Here is a 20,806-nt window from a genome sequence, read left to right as displayed (position 1 = left end):
CTCAGCTACATCCTCCCATAAAACATTGGCAAAAAAATCACTCTAAGCCTGTGAAGATGTACTCAAAGCCTTGCAAGTTAGCTGAAACCAGGACAGTATCACATATGGCAAAAGTTAAATAAATGGGCTGTCTTCTCACAGGAAATTACACTGTTCACCATCGAGCAAGATGTTAAGGAATACGAGCTTCTCCCCTGCAGAGGGATAATGAACCCATATCATTCCATTTATCATAGAGAAGAATCATCTAAAAAAGTAAGTTACTCTGCAGGTGTGCTCCTCTCTCCAGATTTCCATGCAATATCAGAGCTCACTGGCACACATTTTCAGTTTCAATGGGATCAGAGTACAGATAACAGTTATTCTTCTAATATATTAAATCTATCAACTGTCATTTCCCACTTACTGACACAGCCTTGGAAAGAAGAGAAGTATTTTATAATTTTAAGAAATATAAAGCTCATAGCTTGCTTCCTACAAAGGCCATTTCCTACCTGAAGGAGGAGGTCAGAAGCTGGTTTGACTTTCTGCTGGAAAAGCACACTTAAAGTTCGATTCTGTTGTTCCAGATCGAAAACTCTCATTTTCAGCTTTATGCATTCCTCCCTCAGACCCTGCAGCACAAGGAAAAACAGTAAGATTAGAAAGCAGGTAACAGAAGGACATAAAAACTCTAATGATATTAAGAAGAAATAAACACACAACTTTTAAAGTAGTATAAATCAGAAAAATGTGCTACTTCATTTTCTCTGGTCCTCTGATCATCCATTATAACATTAAAGAAAATCTTGTCATGAAGAACAGTAGCTACCTGGCACCTCCATTCAGAGTTTTCTGTTAGCATAAAAATGACTTTGCTAGCAATGTGTTCCATCCTGGAGCTGACACAAAGCCTAAAGCAGCAATTAATAAATGGATACTGTAATAAGCATGAGATGAGTATAATGCATAAGCTACACCAACTGAGCTGGGGAAGGATCTGGGGCACAAATCTGATGAGGAGCAGCTGAAGGAGCTGGGGATGTTTAGCCTGGATAAAAAAAGGCTCTTTTCACTCTCTACCACTCCCTCAAAGGATGTTCTAGCCAGATGGGCACTGGTCTCTTCTCCCAAGCAGCAACTGATAGGACAAGAGGAAACGGCCTCTGGAATGGCCTCCAGGACAGCTTTAGGTTGTACATTAGGAAAAATTTCTTATGGATAGGGTTACCAAGCACTGGAACGGGAGGTGGAGTCATCACCCCTGTAGGGATTTAAAAGCTGAGCAGATGTGGCACTTGGGGGCATGGTTTGGTGGGCTGGGCACCACTGGCTTAATGGTTGGACTTGACGATTTTAAAGGTCCTTTCCAATACAAGCTATTCTATAATTCTATGAAAAAGATCTAAAATTGGCCATTAGAAGCAGAGGTGGAGTGTAAAACCAGTCAAGCCAATAATGTCAGATACAGCTAATTATCTATCTATCTATCTATCTATCTATCTATCTATCTATCTATCTATCTATCTATCTATCTATCTATCTATCATCTCTGTCTATCTATCTTCAGTGTAAAACCTGCTTTTCCTGGTCACCTGAAGGAACTCAGGATTCTGTTACAGAGAGGATTTTGGAGACAGTACAGACACTGAGCTTTTCAGCAATATTTTGTGCTGCTGCCCTCTCTTTTTGAGGTAAGAGAGCTTCACAAACCAGGAAAGGTAGCCTCCTAATAAAGATTACATGTAAAAATAATAAGCTGTAGCCACATCTTAGTTGTTTTGTTTGGTTTTTTAATTTACATCTCCAAAATACTTACCATTACCTAAATTTAGGCCATTTGCTGCCCTGTGGTATTGCCTAGCTCATATTACTTTCCACCATATGAAGGTGGAGAAGCAGGCCTCAGCACCCCCATATGCTGTCCTGTCAATACCATTAGCAACATGATGACCTGGCTTGATGAGAAAACAAGTCAGAGGGGAAAATTTTACTCAGATGTAGCTTAAATTCTTGCCTACAGTTGCTCTAGTCTCTGCTCTAACCAGCTCTGAGGTTATAAGAGGTGAACACACAATAAAATATGTTCATCTCGAGACTCCCAGAAAACTGTAAACATCTTTTTATGCATATGTATCAGATTTTTTATGCATATGAACACTGGATGAATGCAGTTGTTCTCTCCTGATGGTTTTATAGCATTTGTTTTAGGTGGCTGTCAAGTGGCTGTTCAGTTGAAATTGCAAGAGCCTTCCAATACAACCCTCAAAAAATCTTGAGGCTGATGATTTCTAAAGCCCTGAAGCTTTGCTTCCTGTCAGCGAGACCTCTTATACCTGGTCTTGCACAAGAATCTCCATTAGTAATAGAGACTGCAAGCATCAAGACCCATCATTATCTGTCTTTCACAAATCAGAGAATTTAAAGCTGAGCCTTGGCTGTTATAACAGTGCTTAACATTTCAGGACTACTAAGGGCACTGGACAGGAAAAATGATTCACAGAAACTAACAGTGTAGAAAGAAATTAAATCTTAGCAAGGCCTCTGCCCAAAACCTTCCTATCTTACAGTATTAAAACCATAAGATTTATGTTTCAAACTTCAGAATTTCTGTAAAAAAGTGAAATATAAGATAGTAGATTACCCACCCAGATGCTATAAACCCTGCAAGTGCTAATGCCACACATAGCCCAGAGGAGAAATGAGGCACATAAAAGCAGCAGTATTCTGATAAAATAAAGTCTGAGTTTAGAAACTTGCAGTCCTAAAATGACCAATTAATACAACTATCAAATGTCTGAAGAATATAATTCCTCTCCTGTGGGCAAAACAACTAGCTATTAAGGTAGCAATCTCCCAAATATTTAAAGTACTCCTAGGGTTTCAGTACAGTGATATCTGAGCATCTCTGTGGTCTTGCTTCATCTCTTCAGTGTGAACCATACTCACTCTTCTCCAAAATGGGATCCAATGCCCTCAGCAGAGGTTCCAGAAAAACACTGCTCTCCCTCTGAACATGCTTCTTTCTGCTTTAATTAATGCTTAATTCAATTATTTTTTTATTTAACTGATGAAAATGGAGATATGGTTTTCAAATAGAACCTAGAGTAAAAAAAGTCATCTCCTGAATACACTCCTATGGAGGAGATTACAATGCAAGAAGTAGATACACAAGTCACCAAATTATTCAATTGACTGGTTTAGCTCAAATTTCAAACTGCGGATTCAGGTCTTACATGGAAAAAAAAATAAAATTAAAAAATCCAGTTCTCAGCAGTCCAAGCAGCTCATGTTATATGTCAAGTCTTTCAGTGGAAAGAGAAAGAATGGATGTTTTCAGTATTATAGCATACAGGTTTGCCTCAGTTAATTTTGTGGGATATCTGACTTAAATTTCCTAGAGGCAAAATTTTCTATTATTAAGTGGTGGAAATCCATAGAATTTTGCTACATAAAATTGTGAAATTATGCTGCATGGCTAACTCAGCACAAATTCAATTTAACATCGTTCCTCCAGTCACATCAAAATAAAAAGTCTCTCATGTTAGAGAATTTCTATATGTATTGTAACAAATTACATACTTGAAAAGGGAACGTTTAAGACTGTAATTCCATTTCAAGGATTGAGTGACATTGACAAATCACTCAAGCTTTACTCACTCAATTTGTGTCACCAGAATCTCTCCGTGGGATCGCAGTCTTTGCACATCCCGGCAAGCACACAGCGCTCTACTCCTTCCATTACAGCTTGTACTTCATTTAAGTGAAAATTAGTCCTTGAGGGATGATTTCAAATTCACAGCCAAGCCCACGCAGTGTGTGCTACTGTACAAAACCACTCTTCTCCCTTTTGTGAAAGCTCTCAGCTTTCTCCATGTCTTGCTCTGCTCCTGACGGGTGTTATCTCTCCGTGGCATGACTGACTCTGCCTCACTGCTCAGCTGCATGATGGCAGATTTATCTGTTTACCAGCCACTATTTGGGTTCTGATATCTACCCTTTGGGGACTGGTGTGAGGAGTGCAATTTCCTCTTTATTGTACACCATTGTGTTCCTGTCTTTTCTTATAAAAGGACCTGTATGAACGGTGTCAGGAGCACTATACATTTAATATTCATTAGCATTTAGAAAAGTACCCTCTTTCCTCTTTCTATGGATATTAAATTAGCTGTTATTACTTAGTAATAGGTAAGCAGCTGTTAAATCCCATCAACCCTAAGTAAATCACTTTATTAAATGTATTTGGATCTGTTTTTATTGTATCCTTAGGAACTCCTTGGTTCCTATGGGTTTGGAAGGATTAATTACTGAGGAAATATGTAGTCATCAAAATGTCTGACACCTTTGCAAAGGAAATCAGCAAGCTCCTCTCTCCATTTGGGAAACCATCAAAAAATTCCCAAACTAGAGAATAATAAATTGAGATTAACCCTCTGGTGAGTATTTCACCACATACGGTTTTATAGTCCAAAATGTGTATGAGGTTTTTGTGTATATTAACATGAAAAAATACCTCTATTTCCATTTAAACTGTACTGAAACACATATTTGGGATTTTTTTAGAAAATACCTCAAGTTATATTTCTAGCAGGTGTCACAGGAACAGCCCTGCAGTCCTCAGATGATGCACAGACCCTACTCCTACGTGTAAACAGAAATGCAGAGCACAGACAGCAGCAGGACCAACTTCCCTGGATGTTGTGGCTTGCACAAATCACCTCAGGTGCTGGAAGGCAGTATCCCTGTTCCAGGGTAAAAACCTTTGTTGTACATGTAAAAATCATGGGATGAGCAATGATACTTTCAACCCAGCCTGTCCCCTCTGCCCCCAGTCTTCCCTTTGCAGGGAATTCTGAATGATGCCCTGCTGGGCAGAATGATGCCCATAAAGCGAGGCTTTGTAGCTGGTGCTCAAAAACTATTTGCATCTAGAACACCTTTGTGCATGTGGCAAGAGTTTGTTTGATTATTTTAACTTTGTGTTTTGTGCTGCATTTTAAGAACATTATTACTTGTCCTGTCATTAAGTGTAGACAAGACAGTTTATATTCTCCTTTGCACTATCTGCTTTAAAAGACTGCATTTATGTCTCTTTCCGAATCATCTTTTTACAACTTAATGATCCAAAGCATTTTAATAATGCCACATCCATCAAGTGGTCTAGACCTCACAAAGAATCATTCCATGAATATTGAAATGCTCAGAGCTTATTGTTAAAGAACTTTATATTTTGTTTGTCTTTCCCTCTTTCTCTCCCTGACAGAATGAAATCATGGAATCATGTTTAACTCAAAGACTTCAGAAAATTGGAATTTCAGACATGACTTCATGCAGAACAGATCTCTGTAGAAGCCACAGTGAATCTTTTCATTGTGCCAGGTTTGCAATTATCCTACATGTATTTTTCCTGTGCAGTACTTCCCCTGCTTACTGAATGTGTGAATGTAGTTTAAAAATGTATACTATTTGAGAATATATACATATCTTTCAAATAAGCAATGAATATCTGTAAGCTTTAAGTTACACTGAAAACACTCAAATCACAACTTACCTTTTGAGTGAGTAGAGCCTGAACGACCTGATTAGCCACCTGAAAGAGAAAAAGTAAACAAATTTACATATGTTATCATGTTTGTGTATGCAAAACAACCTTCTTTTGTGGCCTGTCCTGGTTTCAGCTAGGGCAGGGTAATTTCCTCTCAAGTAGCTGTTACAGTGCTGTGCTTTGGATTCAGAATGAAAATGGTGTTGATGTTTTGGTTTTTTGCTAAGTTGTGTTCATCCTAAGTCAAGGACCATTTGTTTATCTTGTCTCATGCTCTGCCATGTTCACAAAAGAAGCTGGGAGGGAGCATTGCTGGGACAGGTGACCCAAAGTGGCCAAAGGGAAATTCCACACCACGGAACATTATGTGATATAAACTGGGGGAGTTGCCAGGAAGGAAAATGTTCCTATATCAACACACAAGTTTTATGTTGATTCTTCTCCCCATTCTATTGGATTTGAGCAAGCAGCTGTGTGGTGCTTCCTCTCCATCTGGGCTTAAAACTATGACAGTCCTGTTTTGGCACCCAATGTGAGGCCCAAAGGGTTAAGGACAGATCAGACCAGAGTGAGTTAAAAGATTATTATAAACATTCACTGTATGGGTTTCATAATTGCCAGAGGCTTTATACTCCACCTGCCATCTACAACCACCACCAGTACGAATACATGGAATTCACATCAACTACTTCTGTGCTAGTCCTCATTATAAGCAAAAGTGCACTGTATCAATTGCAGTGTGACATGAGGGGCATTTGGTTAACTTCTGTCATCTCTTCTTTGCAGTAGAATAAACTCTCACAGTTCTAGATGTGGCTGGTGTCTGCATCAGCATGGATTGACTGCATTCACTGGAGCAGATTTTTACTAGTCAAGGATGGAGGCTTGAATGTTTTCATGAAGTTTAATTGTTTCTTGATTAAATATTGACAAAATGGTACATCTATCATGACAAGCAGGAACCATAAAGTGGCACAGAGAATTAAAGTACCTACTGTCATCGAGATGTGGTTGGGAGGTATTCACCCCACATAGCACAATTGACTTGAATGAGATTACACACCATTGATTAGCAGAACTATATATTCAACTGGGAATTTATGAAGTTATTTATTTTATACATCCTTTCTAATTTATCTTTACCAGCAAGGACAGGGGGAGTGAGGAGGAAGAAGGAGGGAGAGAAAGAAAGACTGAGGTAAGATTTTCTGTTGGTGCTAACTTCAAGGTTCAACACCATATATGCAGATGTTATCACACAATGTGCTGGCTTATCATTTTGCTCCTGCATTTAGGCAGATCAAGTAGAGATGCCTCTCTTAGAAAAAAGAGATTTTTGATTTAGTTTTGGTTAACAGAAATTACAGTTAAAATTTATGTAGGTATCACTAAATAATCTGCATTGATTCCTGTTACTCTTGGCAAATTAAATAAAACCTCCACCAACACTGATGCAAACTCTGTGGGGAGCAAAGAGCTGCAGCAGCTAACTCACTTCTGTAAATAATTTACTTTTGCTAGATACAAAAGCTACATTTGGTTCCTACTCATAAAATTGCCTAGTATCAATTTCTTTTTCCCAAACTTCAGGCAGCCTGTGGAACAATGCTCCAAAAGAATAGCTCTCTACATGATTTAACAGAAGACACAGACTAATATTAGAACAGTAATAACCAACAGAAGTAAACAAGCTGGGGTTTGAAAGCCCATGTGCCTTGCCCTGCAGGCTCTCAGGCTCTCCACTGACACTGCTCCTCCTGGCAGGTACTTTAAGGGCTGTTTGCTCTACCTGAAAATTGAACAAACCATAGAGAATACATTATTCCTTTACTTTCTGACACAGAGTTACTTTACCAAGGAAGAACTAAAAGGTTCTTTGAAGTGTGCACTAGTCACTCACAACAGCATAGCCTACAAAATTACTCCTACAGCTTTACATATTGTACAGAGGAGTGTAAATGGCATAATATTCCAAATGGGAAAAAAACCTGAACCTGCTGATGCATTTATGACAAACTTTCCAGCTTTTGAGTGAAGATAGGTATCTAAATGGAAGTACCTGCCAGTGATCCATAGCTCCCATGGAACTCAATAACAAAGAAATGTAACCAGGTTCTTTAGAAAAATGTGGCTATTTTTTTTCTATTATCTAGCAACTTGGAAAAATGTGTTGTTGTTACCATTCAAATTTTCAGGTCTGTATTTTTGGTATTCAGCAGGAACAGAGGTGGGAAGCCTTCAGTGAAATGTTCTGCAGTTACTAAAATTAATTTAGCACTCAATAAGTGGAATCATAGCCAAATGTTTGCATTTCAAATGAGGTTGCCATTCTACTCCTACAGCATATGGAAATAAGCTGCTGAACTCACCAGTCTACTTCATTTTAACTTACAGGTATCAGGAGACACCATGGATGTGAATGAACAACATGAACCAGTTCCACAAAACTGATAGTCACAACTACCAAAAACTGTGGCAACTGAGATCATTGGAGGCAGAGGAATTGACTTCTGAGATGCAGAAAATGTGAAAATGTGAAGTTCTCACTTGGATGAGACATAACTGTGGCTCAATCCCAGCAAAAATCAGGCTGTAAAAGTACTTGACCTGTGATAACTGCAGTTAATCAAGGTGAAACAAGGAACAGAACAGAGGTGGCTGGTTCCTGAGTCTGCTGTTCTGCAGAAGGTGACACTCCCTCCTCTCACACTACCTGCCTCTCCTCTGAACCTTATAGCCAGGATCTTTAGGTGATGATTCCTTTTTGGGATTGCAATAAAAGAGATAAAAGATCCAGCTTCACTTTTTCCTTAGGCAATTATGTTTACAAATTATGTTTACAAACATGTCATAAAGTGGTCTTAATAGAAAAGGTATAAAAAGAATGAATCAAAGAAAAGAGACCCTAATGCAACATCTGTTATGCCTTTTACAAGTACTGAGATTTTACACAGCTGCCTTTAATGTATAATCCCATATGCACAAAGACATTCCAAGTGTACTAAAATAAAAGATTTATCTTTTATTCAAATCTTAAAAACAGAATGCCTTTTTTTAAGATAAGTCTGCATTTTTGATTATTTAATTCTTAAAACATCAGCAAAAATATCAACTACCCCAAGTTGCATAATTTCCTGCATGTGAATATGGTGAAGCTTTGACAGAAATCTCAGTTGGCACAGTGATGTGAATAACCATGACACTGCCACCTACCAGTAAACTGACAGCTGAATTCCACAATAGGAAACTGAGATTAAGCATGTTAACCTCAAAGCCCAAAGGTACAGGAAGACAATCCTGAGTTTTGCATTAAATTTTTCAGCAACAGAAAGATACATTTATGGAGTATGTCTGAATTTAAATAAGCTCTTTTCTTATTTATCAAGTACTGGAACATTTCAATGACACCCTTTTCCAAATACCATTCCAAGTTTTTTACATTTACACTTCAGAGATGAACAATTATTTTAAAATCAGTGAATAATTGTTAAAATTCATAAAGCACCCTGCTCAGCTTGACCCATATGCTTTTCAGATTTAATCTCTCTGAACATTTGAGTTTCATTGAATTTTACCAGGAAAATGATTACAGAGCACGCATTTTTATGTCACAGTTGCAGGCATTCATACAATATTAAATGTAGGGCATTATATGAATGAGAAATATGTAAAATAACTGATGTAAAAAAAAAAAAAGAAAAATGAGGGGAAATAACGGTAAGCACAGCTTTAAAAACTCAGCTCTGGTATATCTTTGCTATACAGACAGAAAAATCACAGTGGTTATTTTTACTTCATATTCAGCTTAATGGCCACCAAGAGCTGAGCAGAGAGCACCCTGTGCATTGCAGGTGTCACTGGCTGTGACCCGGGGGAGCAGGCAGGTGCCACCTCCAGGGTGCCAGGTTAAATGGGGCTGGAGTGCCCCGAGCAGGGTCTGCCTTGCCCAGGGCTGCACTCTGAGTGATGAGGAGAGATGGCAGAGCTCTCTCAATAGTTATCAAATGATGCTCCTTCAGTTCCTCAGGGGGTCTCAGACATGCAACAGCGAGGGTGGCCAGCTGGGGGCTTGGGAGGGAAGCACTCCTTGTGAGAAGTTCATTGCACTCACAGCTAATTTGACAACAGAGGCAAAATTTAAGAAATTAAAACCCTGGTTGTAGTAGGTGCTCAGATGTTTCAGTGGCAGCCCCAGGTGTCTCAGGCTGGGTGTGATCACAGCCCTGAGCTCCCAGAACAGCTCTGCTCCTCTCTCCAAACCTGCCAGGTGCCCCTGAGGCAAAGGGGGCTGCAGCACACACACAGACACAGGCTGCTCCTGAAATACATCTGCTCCTGAACACATGAACAGGTTCTGGAGAGCCACACCGGGAAAGGGCTGAAGAAATTCTCACTTTCAAGAAGAAGGGCTGGTCTAAGATGAGGTATGAACAGAGCAATCATCAGACTTAAAGCCCTTAAGAAATTTTACAGTGGAAATATTTTCAAGTATTTTTAATTTTTTAAAACAATCTTTATGGAAAATATTTTATTTGTTTAAGATCTCCAATAACAATCCTGTCTGGAAAGGAATTTTGGTATTAACTAATTACATTTCTATCTCATCTCCTATTCCCTTTATGTTACTCTAAAGAAAGAGGGTGACAATGTGTGATTTCTTGTGCAGCTCCAAAGGAATGTGCTCAGGTGAACACTGACCTGGGACTCCTGCAAAATCTGCAACTGTAAAATGAGGTTTTTTTGCCTCAGTCATGGGCAACAACTTCTTCACCCCGGTGACCAGAGGGCATTAGGTGCAAGCTTGTGTCAGCTGAAACAATGCTGGTTACAGCATTGCACACAATGCCAAAGCATTGTGAAACACACACAAAAAAGAATGAGATGAACAAAATACAAAACAGAGAAGCCCCAACCCACAGGTGGTGAGAAGCACTTTCTCCTGGAAAAGTTGACACAGTGAGAGAAGATGGAGACAGCTGTGATAATACAGAAGAACTGGAAACAGCCAACATAATGTTGAAGATAATAAAGTTGAGAGCATAGTTTGATTTAATTATATGATCTTCAAACTGAAACAGTGTGTGAAAAACAATCCTGGGCCAGTAATCCACCATCCTGCTTCAAACAGGATAAAAGCATGTTTTCTGTCCTTATAATCTGCATGGAGTGTTTTGCTGAAACGCACAGTTACAGCGCTTCACTCATTTCCAAAACTAATTATGTAAGCAGATTTTGTCCTAGACAATCAGAAAATAATTTTAAGTCAGGCTCTGTAATTTAAAATGAAGTTAGCAATTATATGGTAATTTCATCCTTATCACCAAGACATCCTTGCATGGTTTGAGTGTGCACTGAGGGTGACTCAGGCCACTGCAGACAAAGGCTCTGCTGGACCCCAGAAAGGGCAGAGCATACCCAGGGGGAAGTTATCTGCAAATTCCCTGACAAAAATCTGCCACAGTGGCAAAAGGGAGGATTTGCTGATGAAAATCTGCACTAAACTGGAGGTTTCTTGTACCAGACTTGTATTGTTCAGGCTTCTAGCACTTCAGCAAATGCCAATTAAAAATTAAAAGAGCTGCAGTGAAGACTGGAGCTGCCATGTGCCCTGAGTGGTTTGCTTGCTCACGCACTCTTCTCTCCAAGGTACAGCTGGAGTTCTTGCTTTGTTTGCATGGCAGTTAATTACTTATGCCATGACACATCCTTATTATGGAATGGGGAAATGATTTCTACCAAGCAACTCTTGGAGCCACCAAGAGCTTTCAAACTGCTTTAAACTCTGAGGCACGCTGGAGAGCCTTACTGGGAGGAGCAAGGGAGCATCAGTATTTGTGTGGAGGAAGCTCCATGCACCAGGAGACAGTAGGCACTGCTGGAATGAAAGCATTGCTGCCGTGCTGACAGTAAGGGAGGGGTGAATTATATTCCAGATGTAACTGGAAGCTCTGATCAAGCCAGCAGCAGGAAAAAACAGCATTAAAAGCTGTGTATGTAACCCTAAGGGGGAGCTGAGAGACTGAGCTGTGGGGTTATGGAATGTATCACATGGGAATGCTGAGGGATTCCTCATCCACATGTGTTCCACTTGACAGAAAAGGAGTGCTCAGCATCTAACAGGATAATTATAATCTCCTCCTCCTCTTCCTCCTGAAAGCAAGCCAGTTCCATGCATTGGTCACAGGGATATCAACTTTTCAGTGAAGAGCTGTGGTCAAACAGGATTTACAGCAGAGGTCACGGAGAACAACACCTTTGACTGCCAGACACATGTTCTTGGAATTAAATAGAATGAGGTAATACAAAAATTGTAGAAAAATGTCAAACCTTCTAAGAGAGGCAGAGATAAATTTGTATGAATTTAATTATAGTACCAGGTAAGAACAACCTTTTTATCCACCTTACCTCATCGAGACATCTTTCATACTGTTCTCTCTGATTTTCATTTTCCAGAGCCAGCGCTGAATTCTCTGCCTACAGTAAAAGGGAATAAATAAGTAAATATGTAAATTTAGCAAAGGATATCTTTCACCACATGGCAATTCATAAAAATCCTCAGGGGGCTTACCTACCATACTTCTTCAAGATCCAGAATAAAATGCACTGTGCAATTTATTTTGTGCTGCAGGTTGGTGCTTCGAGTAAAACCAGAAGTGACATTCATTTCCGAGATTATTCACACCCTGCATTACAATTTAGAACAATATCATAGCAGATATTCCATGTATGTCCACCATCTCACCTTGTCAGGTGCAATAGACTTGGTAATGAAACACCATAAAAGATATTGACATATCTTCTTCTCTCCCTCTCCCTCTCCCTTTGCAGTTTAGAGGGAACTTTTTACTTAAGAACCACTTGGACACAAACAGAGGCAGCCACTATCACAGGGAAACAAAAGCCAACTTCATGTAAACCTTGAGCTGCGGCAGCCCCTCTCAAGCCTGGCTCAGCAGTGGAGAACCCCACATGCACAGGTCATTCTACAGCTAATGGGTAAATTATTACATCCTATAACTGACCCTGATAAATTTAATAGACTTTACTTACAAAAAAATTTGATTATTTCAAGGTATTTTGCTACATCTAAATGTAGTCTTGAAGTCAGACGTTTTTTCTCCCACATATGTAACTTTAAATATGATAAAAATTCCTGTGCAATAGAGTCTTTCATCTGTCTTTAGTTTTCACTATGCTCTTTGCATAGTGAAAACTTAAAAATAGCACAATCTGGTAAGTAAATCACAGTAAATAAAGGGATTTTTCTCTACATATCTATTTGACTTTAAGAATTCTTACAGTATGGGAAGAGGAAAATCTCTAAAGTGTGATGCAGTTTCATCAGAGCAAGTTTCTACTAGTCTTCTCCTAAGGACTGAGAAACTAAAACAAAATATATAAAAATCTATGAGTGGAAACTGGCTCTAGAAATCTCTCTGCCTCCCATGCATAACTTCCCATCACATAACCATAGCACCAAAATCAATACTTTCCCATAATTACAACTATTATTATTATTATGCAATTTACAGTACTTGCATTACTTTAACCTTCTTCTATAAAACTTAAACAAGTGCTGCTTCAGTGGAATTGTGGTTACACAAAACAACAGTGATAAATACAGTTAACATTTGCAGTTTTAGAGGAAAATTAATCTGATGTGCTGTATGGAAGGACTGTGAAAGATGCACAGTTGCCTCTTCTTTGTTAAAAAAGTCAATGAATCAACAAAATAAGAATCCCAAAGTCTATTAAATTGATTCATTAATAAAAATTTCAAATTCAGCTGAATCATAAAAGCAAGGCAAGGAAGCAAAAGCAAATGTACACTATTAGCCAGTATCTTGAAAGAGATTGAAGAGTGTAAGTGTGGTAAGAAACAAGGGCATATAGAGTTTACTTATTTAAAAGTCTAAATAAGCAAGTGTAGAGAATCTGTGCTTTATCTCCAGGGTACAATTAAAGCCAGCAAAGGTGGTAAAATGCTCTGCATCATATTTTCACAATGTCACCTATGGATGGGTTCAACATAAGGCTATAAAAAGTCTATGGGTGATCCTGCAGAGAGCACTGTGAGATGAGGCAGCAAAAAGTGGCAGATGCAGAAGGAGCAAAGTAGAAGAAGAAGCTGAAAAAGCAGCAGTAAAAAATCAGAAGCTGGAGGGTAAATAGTCCTCCAGACTGAAGAGGACATAGTTTGCTTTTACAGACATATTATTGCAGATTGATTGATAAAATAAAGAGATGTTTGTTACATAAAAATATTCCTGAGTTGAAGATTTTCAGACATTTTCTCTATGAATATCCCCCTTAATTGCCACCCAAAATAAATTCTTACTGTTTTGAAGCAATCACTAAAGGATCAGTCTACACAGACTTCCCCTCACACATATTGATATATTTATGGATTTTATTTCTAATTTTCATTTTTATTAATATAAAAATACATTGTATGATTTTATCCTAAAATAGTTTGGGCAAACTGCTTACACACAGAAATCTGTGAAAAAACTACAGCACACCCTTGTACTATATGAAATATACAGAGAGCCCCCCATACTTCTCTTACTCCATGCTTTGGAATGCTGTAAAATGCAATGTTAAATCTTCCTGGATCTGTGCACTGAACCTCTGATTTCAGCAAGCTATTCCATTACAAACAGGCTACCAAAATTAGGAAATCTAAACCTGACAGCATTATAAATAAATGCTACATTTCAGCTCTTATCAATCCACAGTGGAAACATCTGTATAATAAAACCTTCTCTCACACCACTGGTTTTAAAATTGCAGTGAAAGGATGTAAGGCAGTCAATGTTAGCTTGACTTTTGTACTTCTTGATTGCCAAGCAAATCATGCTTATTTATTTGGCATTTTTGTAATAAGGACTAGACTAGAAAGGAACACTTGACTGACTTTGCTTTACAATTTGTGCCAGTTCCCACAATGTGAGAAAACCAGTACTTGATATATTAAATCACTCTACAGTGCAACCAAATACTTGATAATAATCCTCATTCCCCCGAAAGTGTTCATTTGGAAAATTTGTAACAGCACTTACAGTCTCAAAGCCCTGCCTCCTAATCCAAACCTTCATTTATTTAACAGAAATCACTGGGTTTTGATGTTATTGTAAGGCTGCTCAATTTTTGCCTTCCTCTCGTGTTGTATATTCTGGGCATCCTTTGCCAGTTAAGCAGAGTACATCTCCTTGAAGGAAACTGCTATTAAATTTCCATTTTTATTTTCAGGCCACACTTGGAGAAGGCAAAGATGCAGGAAGCATCTCTCTCTATTCTCACAGCTGGGAATCTTTTGCACCCTTGCAGGCACCTGGGGCAGGGACAGCTCTGACCCCAGCTCTAATCCCACCCCTGACCTGGCAGGGACTGTGCAGGGAAAGCTGAACTTGCAGAGAAAAAGCAGCTGAGAGTCCTGAGAGCAGCACTTTCTGAGATAGCCTCTGATTTCTGCAGTGATTCCTAGCTCAGACATGTCTGTCCTCTAGGAATTTATGTATATTTTATGTCACACATAGAAATGAGCAATCATTCTCTGTCCCTCAGCCTTGCTAACACGAAAAGTGATGTAGCCCAGCAAAGATGGAGCACTCAGTGCCTGCCACCACCACCTCAGGCACACACATTGGTTTTTGGGGACAGCTCACAAAGTACAGCAGCATTCAGACAGCCAGAATTAACTGTGGCACAACTTACCTCTAAATGCAACATCAGTATCAGTACCTGCTGCTTTTGGGTCAGTACAGACTCAAGGATCCTAAAATGTCAAAATTAATGTCCCTCTCCATTCTGATTTTGAAAGTATTTTGCACTTAGAGTGTCTTCAAACACTGGAAAATTTAAAGATGACTTGGATTATGTTAAATAGAGACAACATGGTTCTGAATTGTGAGGTGGAGTTTGAAAGGTAAAACTTCACACTACTTTAACAAAACAGGCTGCCTTGAATTGATACCATTGCTAACATGCAGTCATTATGAGAGACTTTGTCAATTGATTTTGATTCCTTCCTCAGGACAAAAAAAACATAGCCCTGGTAATGATAAAACTTTTTTGAGTCAGCTAAATTCTCTCTCTCCCATAGACATTTTCTCCTGTGGGGCAGCTGTTTGCACAGTTTCAAAGTTAATAAAAGGCTACACACCTGATGCTTCAACAGACAATCCTCTGCACTTTTACAATGACAATGAAATTAATGAAAAATATTAATTAACTATTAAAATTAATTGAATTTTCTACTAGAATGCACGAATAAAAGAGAAGCATGACTAAAAGAGAATTATGCACAAGATAGTTTTCCTTACTCGATCTTTTTTTCAGAGTTGAGAAAAAACAAAACGATGGGAGGGGGAAGAAAGCAGAAATCAGGAAGGGGTATGGATTTTGCACTAAGGGTAGAGGAGATCACAGAACCACAGGCTGGTTTGGATCAGAAAGGACCTTTAAAGATCACCCAGTCACGGGCAGGAGATGAAGGTCTAAAGGTTGCACATCTAGTTAGCAGCTCAGCATGCTCTGAAGGTATCATCAATAAAGGTCAAGGGGAACAAAGTTATGACAGTGAACTTTAAAATCCCTGGCAGAATGCTACCCCACAGTTACCATGTGCACTCCTTTGTTATTCACACTAAACCATTTGTCCATTTATAGAAAGCTTTATTGATTTACACAGACATTCATTTGTCATGCCCACTGCAGTGTATTAAGAGCTGTCCAAGCACTTCAAATGTACTCAGCAAATTTTTCCTGCTTTCAGCCTCTGATTTTGGATACTTCTGTGGTCACAGCTTCCTACAGCACACGAGGGGTCAAACCCTGTTGTTGGCAAAGTAAGAAGTGATGCTGTTGCATTTTTTCCTTAGGTCCTTGGAGATTTTTGGTAAGCTGCTGTTCTAGGAGGAGTTTAGCACTTGAACCACCCCTGTGTCTTTGGTCACAGAACTTTTTGCATTTTTCTGTCCCTGCTATGCAGAGGATTTGTCCTTTGAAAGACTAATCCTACAAATTGCCAGAGAAAAGTTTAACACCATACTTATGCTGGTCAGAAGAGCTGAAAATTACATTTTTGCTTTTAAATCAATGTAATTGTAGCAACAAAAGCCTTAATTGAATTCTAGCACTATAACAGCATTTCCACTGGCCACCTTCCAGTGCCTTTTATATTAGTAAAGACAGCTCATTTTACTCTTTGCTGGGAGTAAGATGAGAACTGCACCTCAAGGCCACCTGCCAACATTTGGATTGTTCCACCTTGTCCTTTACACTTTTTCCACAACAGATGAAAGCCTGGGCAGCCATGGAGCATCTCCCTGCTGAGCAGCTCTGCTCCCTGGCCCTGCATCCTCAGGACACTGACACTGGGGAGTGTTACCTGCTGATGAAATAATCAGTGAATTTGGTGGAAAAATACTTAAATAAAGTGCTTTTTTATTTAAATGTCCCAGCCTTAACTATTTCTTCTGGATCATGCAGATGGGAGCAAAAAAGCGAAACACCAAAAAGAACAAATCAGTGATATGATGACAGCCAAGCTTCTCACCCTTGCTTCAAAACACTTAGCCTTCTCAGCAGCATCATTTTCTGTTTTATTTTTTAATGGCCTGTTACATTTAACCCCACTTAAAACATTTGACATATTTTATCTGAAATATTCAGCCAGTGCTTAATTCCCATTCACTTAAAACATGGCATGGAAGTAATACATATGTGATGTTAAATAATAAAACACAGAACAATACAAGTGTCAATTATAATTCTGTCTATAAAAAGGCCCTTATTGGGCAGCACTGGTGGGGTGTTGCAATTCACAACTTCAACAATGGTTTTTTAAAATTTTTTACTGTTACAAGACTACATTACATCTCAAAAGCAGTGCATCTCCCAGGACATGCTCTGTGCTACCCATGGGTTTGTAGACTCACAGAAAGCAGTACAACCTTCTAATGTATGCTAGAAATCAAAATCTATTTATTCAACATCAGGAAAAGAACCACTTAAGGTTACAGAAACCTCTTGGGTTTAAATGTTGTGAACAAAAGGCAGTCCAAGGTCTGTGCAGCCTCCTATGATGCCTCACCAATTATTGATGAGCAGATTCATGTATTTAAACATGAACTTACAGCAGAAATTATGTAACAGTTTTTAAATGTGTGTTGATTTCACGCTGTCAAAGATCAGAACACAGAACTTGCTCATTTATTCAGACTTTTAGCAGTTTGCAGGGAGAGACTCCCACCCACAGTCCTGGATGGGGCTCATAAGCACAGAAAGCTTTTCCTGTCTGCTGAGCATTTCCCAGCTCTCACCAGATGAAACAATGGGTGTCCAGCCTAAATGAGGAAGCCTCCCTTTGGAGAGAGGAGTGCAACTGGAATTTATTCCTCCAAATTTATTTATATTGGAAAAATGTACAAACTTCAGGATTCAAATCCAACAAACCAGAACCAAATGAAATTCATACACTGCTGGTGAGAATGTGTTCTAGAAATGACTAAAGCAAAACTCATATTCCTGGGAATTCCTCTGTGAAATACCTGGTTTTTGCTTTTTATGTTTTGTTTTGTTTTGTTTTTTTTTTTTTTTCTTTCTTTTTTTTTTTTTTCCCAGAATCTGGGGCTGAACATTTTTAACTGGTTCAAGAATGGCAATATTTGTCTTTTTATCCTTTTGGTTAACTCTAAAGTAACTAAGAATGACAAGCCTTAAAAACCCTCAACATTTTCCCTTCTGACACCCCAGAAATGTTTGGAGTTGACATTTTAAGAAGGTTGGGAATAGATCTAGCAAACCAGACTGCATTATAAGCACAGGCTTATCTTCAGGCAAATAATCACCTAGGCTACTGCTAACAGATATATCAATAATAGAGTTGTATGTTTACCTGCATGCAAATGGTAGAAAACAGCAAATTCTACCAGTATTTACAGAGATAATAATAGACTCTCAACATTTCCACTGGCAAAGCACTATCAATACAGGCCTTTGTGCAAATGGGTTAAAATTATGAAGGATGCCTTTTTTTCCCCCCCAAAAAAATTCTTCCAAATGATCCCATATAAAACATTTTTTGAGCATGAGGAGTAAAAGAGATCTGAAGAAGCAGAGATGGCCAGCACACAACTGTATTTCCTAAAGACATGGTCTATATAACACATGTGCACTTGATAAAGCATAGAAGTACAAGCATGGAGACCCAAAAGCCCCACCAAGATTCCCATTCCCTTCTTTTCCCTTCTTGTTTTAAGTGATTTGTTCCCTTTTGGAATTGCTCTCCTTAAGAACTGAGTGCATTTCACTCTGACAGACTTACTGTGCTTCCCCATGTAATATTCACAGGCAGTTACTTCTTCTATCAAAGAAATAAAAATCCCTGGTCCATGAAAAAAGATCTGAGATCCTGAAATTCTAACTCAAACTAAAATTCTTACAATTAACACAGACAGATAAAGGGAAGTGGTGAGGACTTGTTTAACCCAAAATGGCATTTTGTGTTTAATATCAACTTGTATGTGATACATACCTAAATATCTTTGCATTAAAAACTCTTATAGGAGCCAATCATATCAGATTTGGTCAGTTGCATTTGCATGTTTCTCGTCAAGCAAAATTCTGACTCTTTGGAATAGTAATTTTTTGAAATTATTAAAGATTAGTTGAAAATCATTGACTACCTGTTAACCCAGTGCTGAAGCTCAATAAAAAATGTTGGTGCAGTCATTTTCAAAGAAAATATTTGCTTTGCTCTGCAAGGAAACATTTTGGAGAAGACTTATCAAATTTAGGAGTGACACTGAAACCAATAGCTAAATTTTGGGTTTGAATCCTTCTGAAATTATACATATGGCAACAACTTATAAAAAAGTATTCAAAAGGTAGTTTTTATTTTTCATTTTTTAAAAAACCTTTCAGATCTTGAAGAAAATTAATGTATTTTAAGACAGTTTTTCAAGCAATAAGAGAGAGCACTCCAGAATGTACTGTAAATGAGTTATCCTTCAAAGCTGGGCAATTTCGACCATGAGCTCACTGACACTGTGACAGTTTTGTACTTGCTGTGATTTCATTATCCACACCTGAGCAGCACACAAAGCTTCAAGGTTCATCTAATGGGGAGGTTGAAAAGAATAGGGCATTTCGGATCTGTGTATGAAAATTAATGTTTGGGCCACTTCATCCCAGCAGAAACACTTCTTCTTTTCCTCCTCTTGTCTCTGAGACATTCAGAGAAAATATGGAAATACTACTGCTCATTCTTGGCACTTGGAAGTGGATATGAAAACAAAAAAGACCAGGGGACAAACTGCCTTCACAGGTAGAAAACCTTGAAATTAAGTATCAGCAAGACAAGGATTACATAAAGTATATTCAGGATTTTTTTTTAATTTCTAGAAATTCTATCTATCAAGAGCAGCTCTTCTCCTCTAAAGTAGCTTTTCTATGTTTTTTTTTTCTAATAACATTGGACTGAAAATAAAATATAATTTCACAGGTCAGTGCAAAAAAAATTGCTTTAATGCCTGAACTGGTGCTTCCAGGCTGCTCAATGCACCTGAACTGAAGGGCTGCTATTAAATTATAGTAAACAGTAAAAATCTGGAGCTCAATTTGGCACCATCTTCAAGGGACGGCAACACCAACCTCCTCCCCACTCACTCATTCCACTCCCCCAAGGAAATTACAACTGAGTTTGCTCATGGGAGCTGATGACAGAAACAAAATATTCAGACTTTACTGCCTCCCTGCTTTTTGTCCCCTCATTTAATGCATAACCTACAAGACAAATGTATCCCACACCCAATTATTTTGGATCTCACTGAAAGGTAAAACAACAGATGTTTTGCTCTGACTTCAGAGAAAGCGAATGTTGAATATTTATCAAGAAATATTTTTTCCTAATTATTTATCCTAAGTTCCTTCATTTAGTTCAAACATCATGAAATTATAAAATAAAATTATTTAAACTGACAGTCTGAAAAACACTGCTTCCATTTGCTTGAATGTCACATTCACTGGTTGAGTGATGGGAAATTCATACCAGTTCTCTGCTATGCAAGTGAGAAAATATTTTTAATTTTTTTTTCTTTTTCCAAAGAAACATGTATGAGTTTTTCTGAAATGGAAAAAATAAAATAAAATACACAATTGGTTTTCCATTTTAAAAAATGTCCCTTGAGCTTCTTTTAATTTGAATTCTGAGAAAAATAATGGCTTTTCTTTGTTGTACTATGCAATACATATAAAAATTATGTGATGATGGAACTG

The 20,806-nt window shown here is 38.3% G+C and overlaps 1 protein-coding gene across 1 annotated transcript in view; it reads right to left on the bottom strand.

Moving 5' to 3' along the window:
- The window catches only part of NCKAP5 (NCK associated protein 5), a 380,696-nt gene that overhangs the window by 82,151 nt on the left and 277,739 nt on the right, over positions 1-20,806 (bottom strand). The window contains exons 8-10 of the mRNA XM_063161631.1: positions 11,930-11,998; positions 5,531-5,569; positions 495-614 (exon numbers count right to left, since the gene is read on the bottom strand). Of these exons, the coding sequence (XP_063017701.1) occupies positions 495-614; positions 5,531-5,569; positions 11,930-11,998 (228 nt within the window). The remainder of the gene's footprint in view (positions 1-494; positions 615-5,530; positions 5,570-11,929; positions 11,999-20,806) is intronic.

Source organism: Melospiza melodia, chromosome 8 (assembly GCF_035770615.1).
Source record: "Melospiza melodia melodia isolate bMelMel2 chromosome 8, bMelMel2.pri, whole genome shotgun sequence".
Classification (NCBI taxonomy): Eukaryota; Metazoa; Chordata; class Aves; order Passeriformes; family Passerellidae; genus Melospiza; species Melospiza melodia.
The sequence above is the reverse complement of the archived record's forward strand: the minus strand, read 5'-3'. Positions and strand labels throughout refer to the sequence as shown.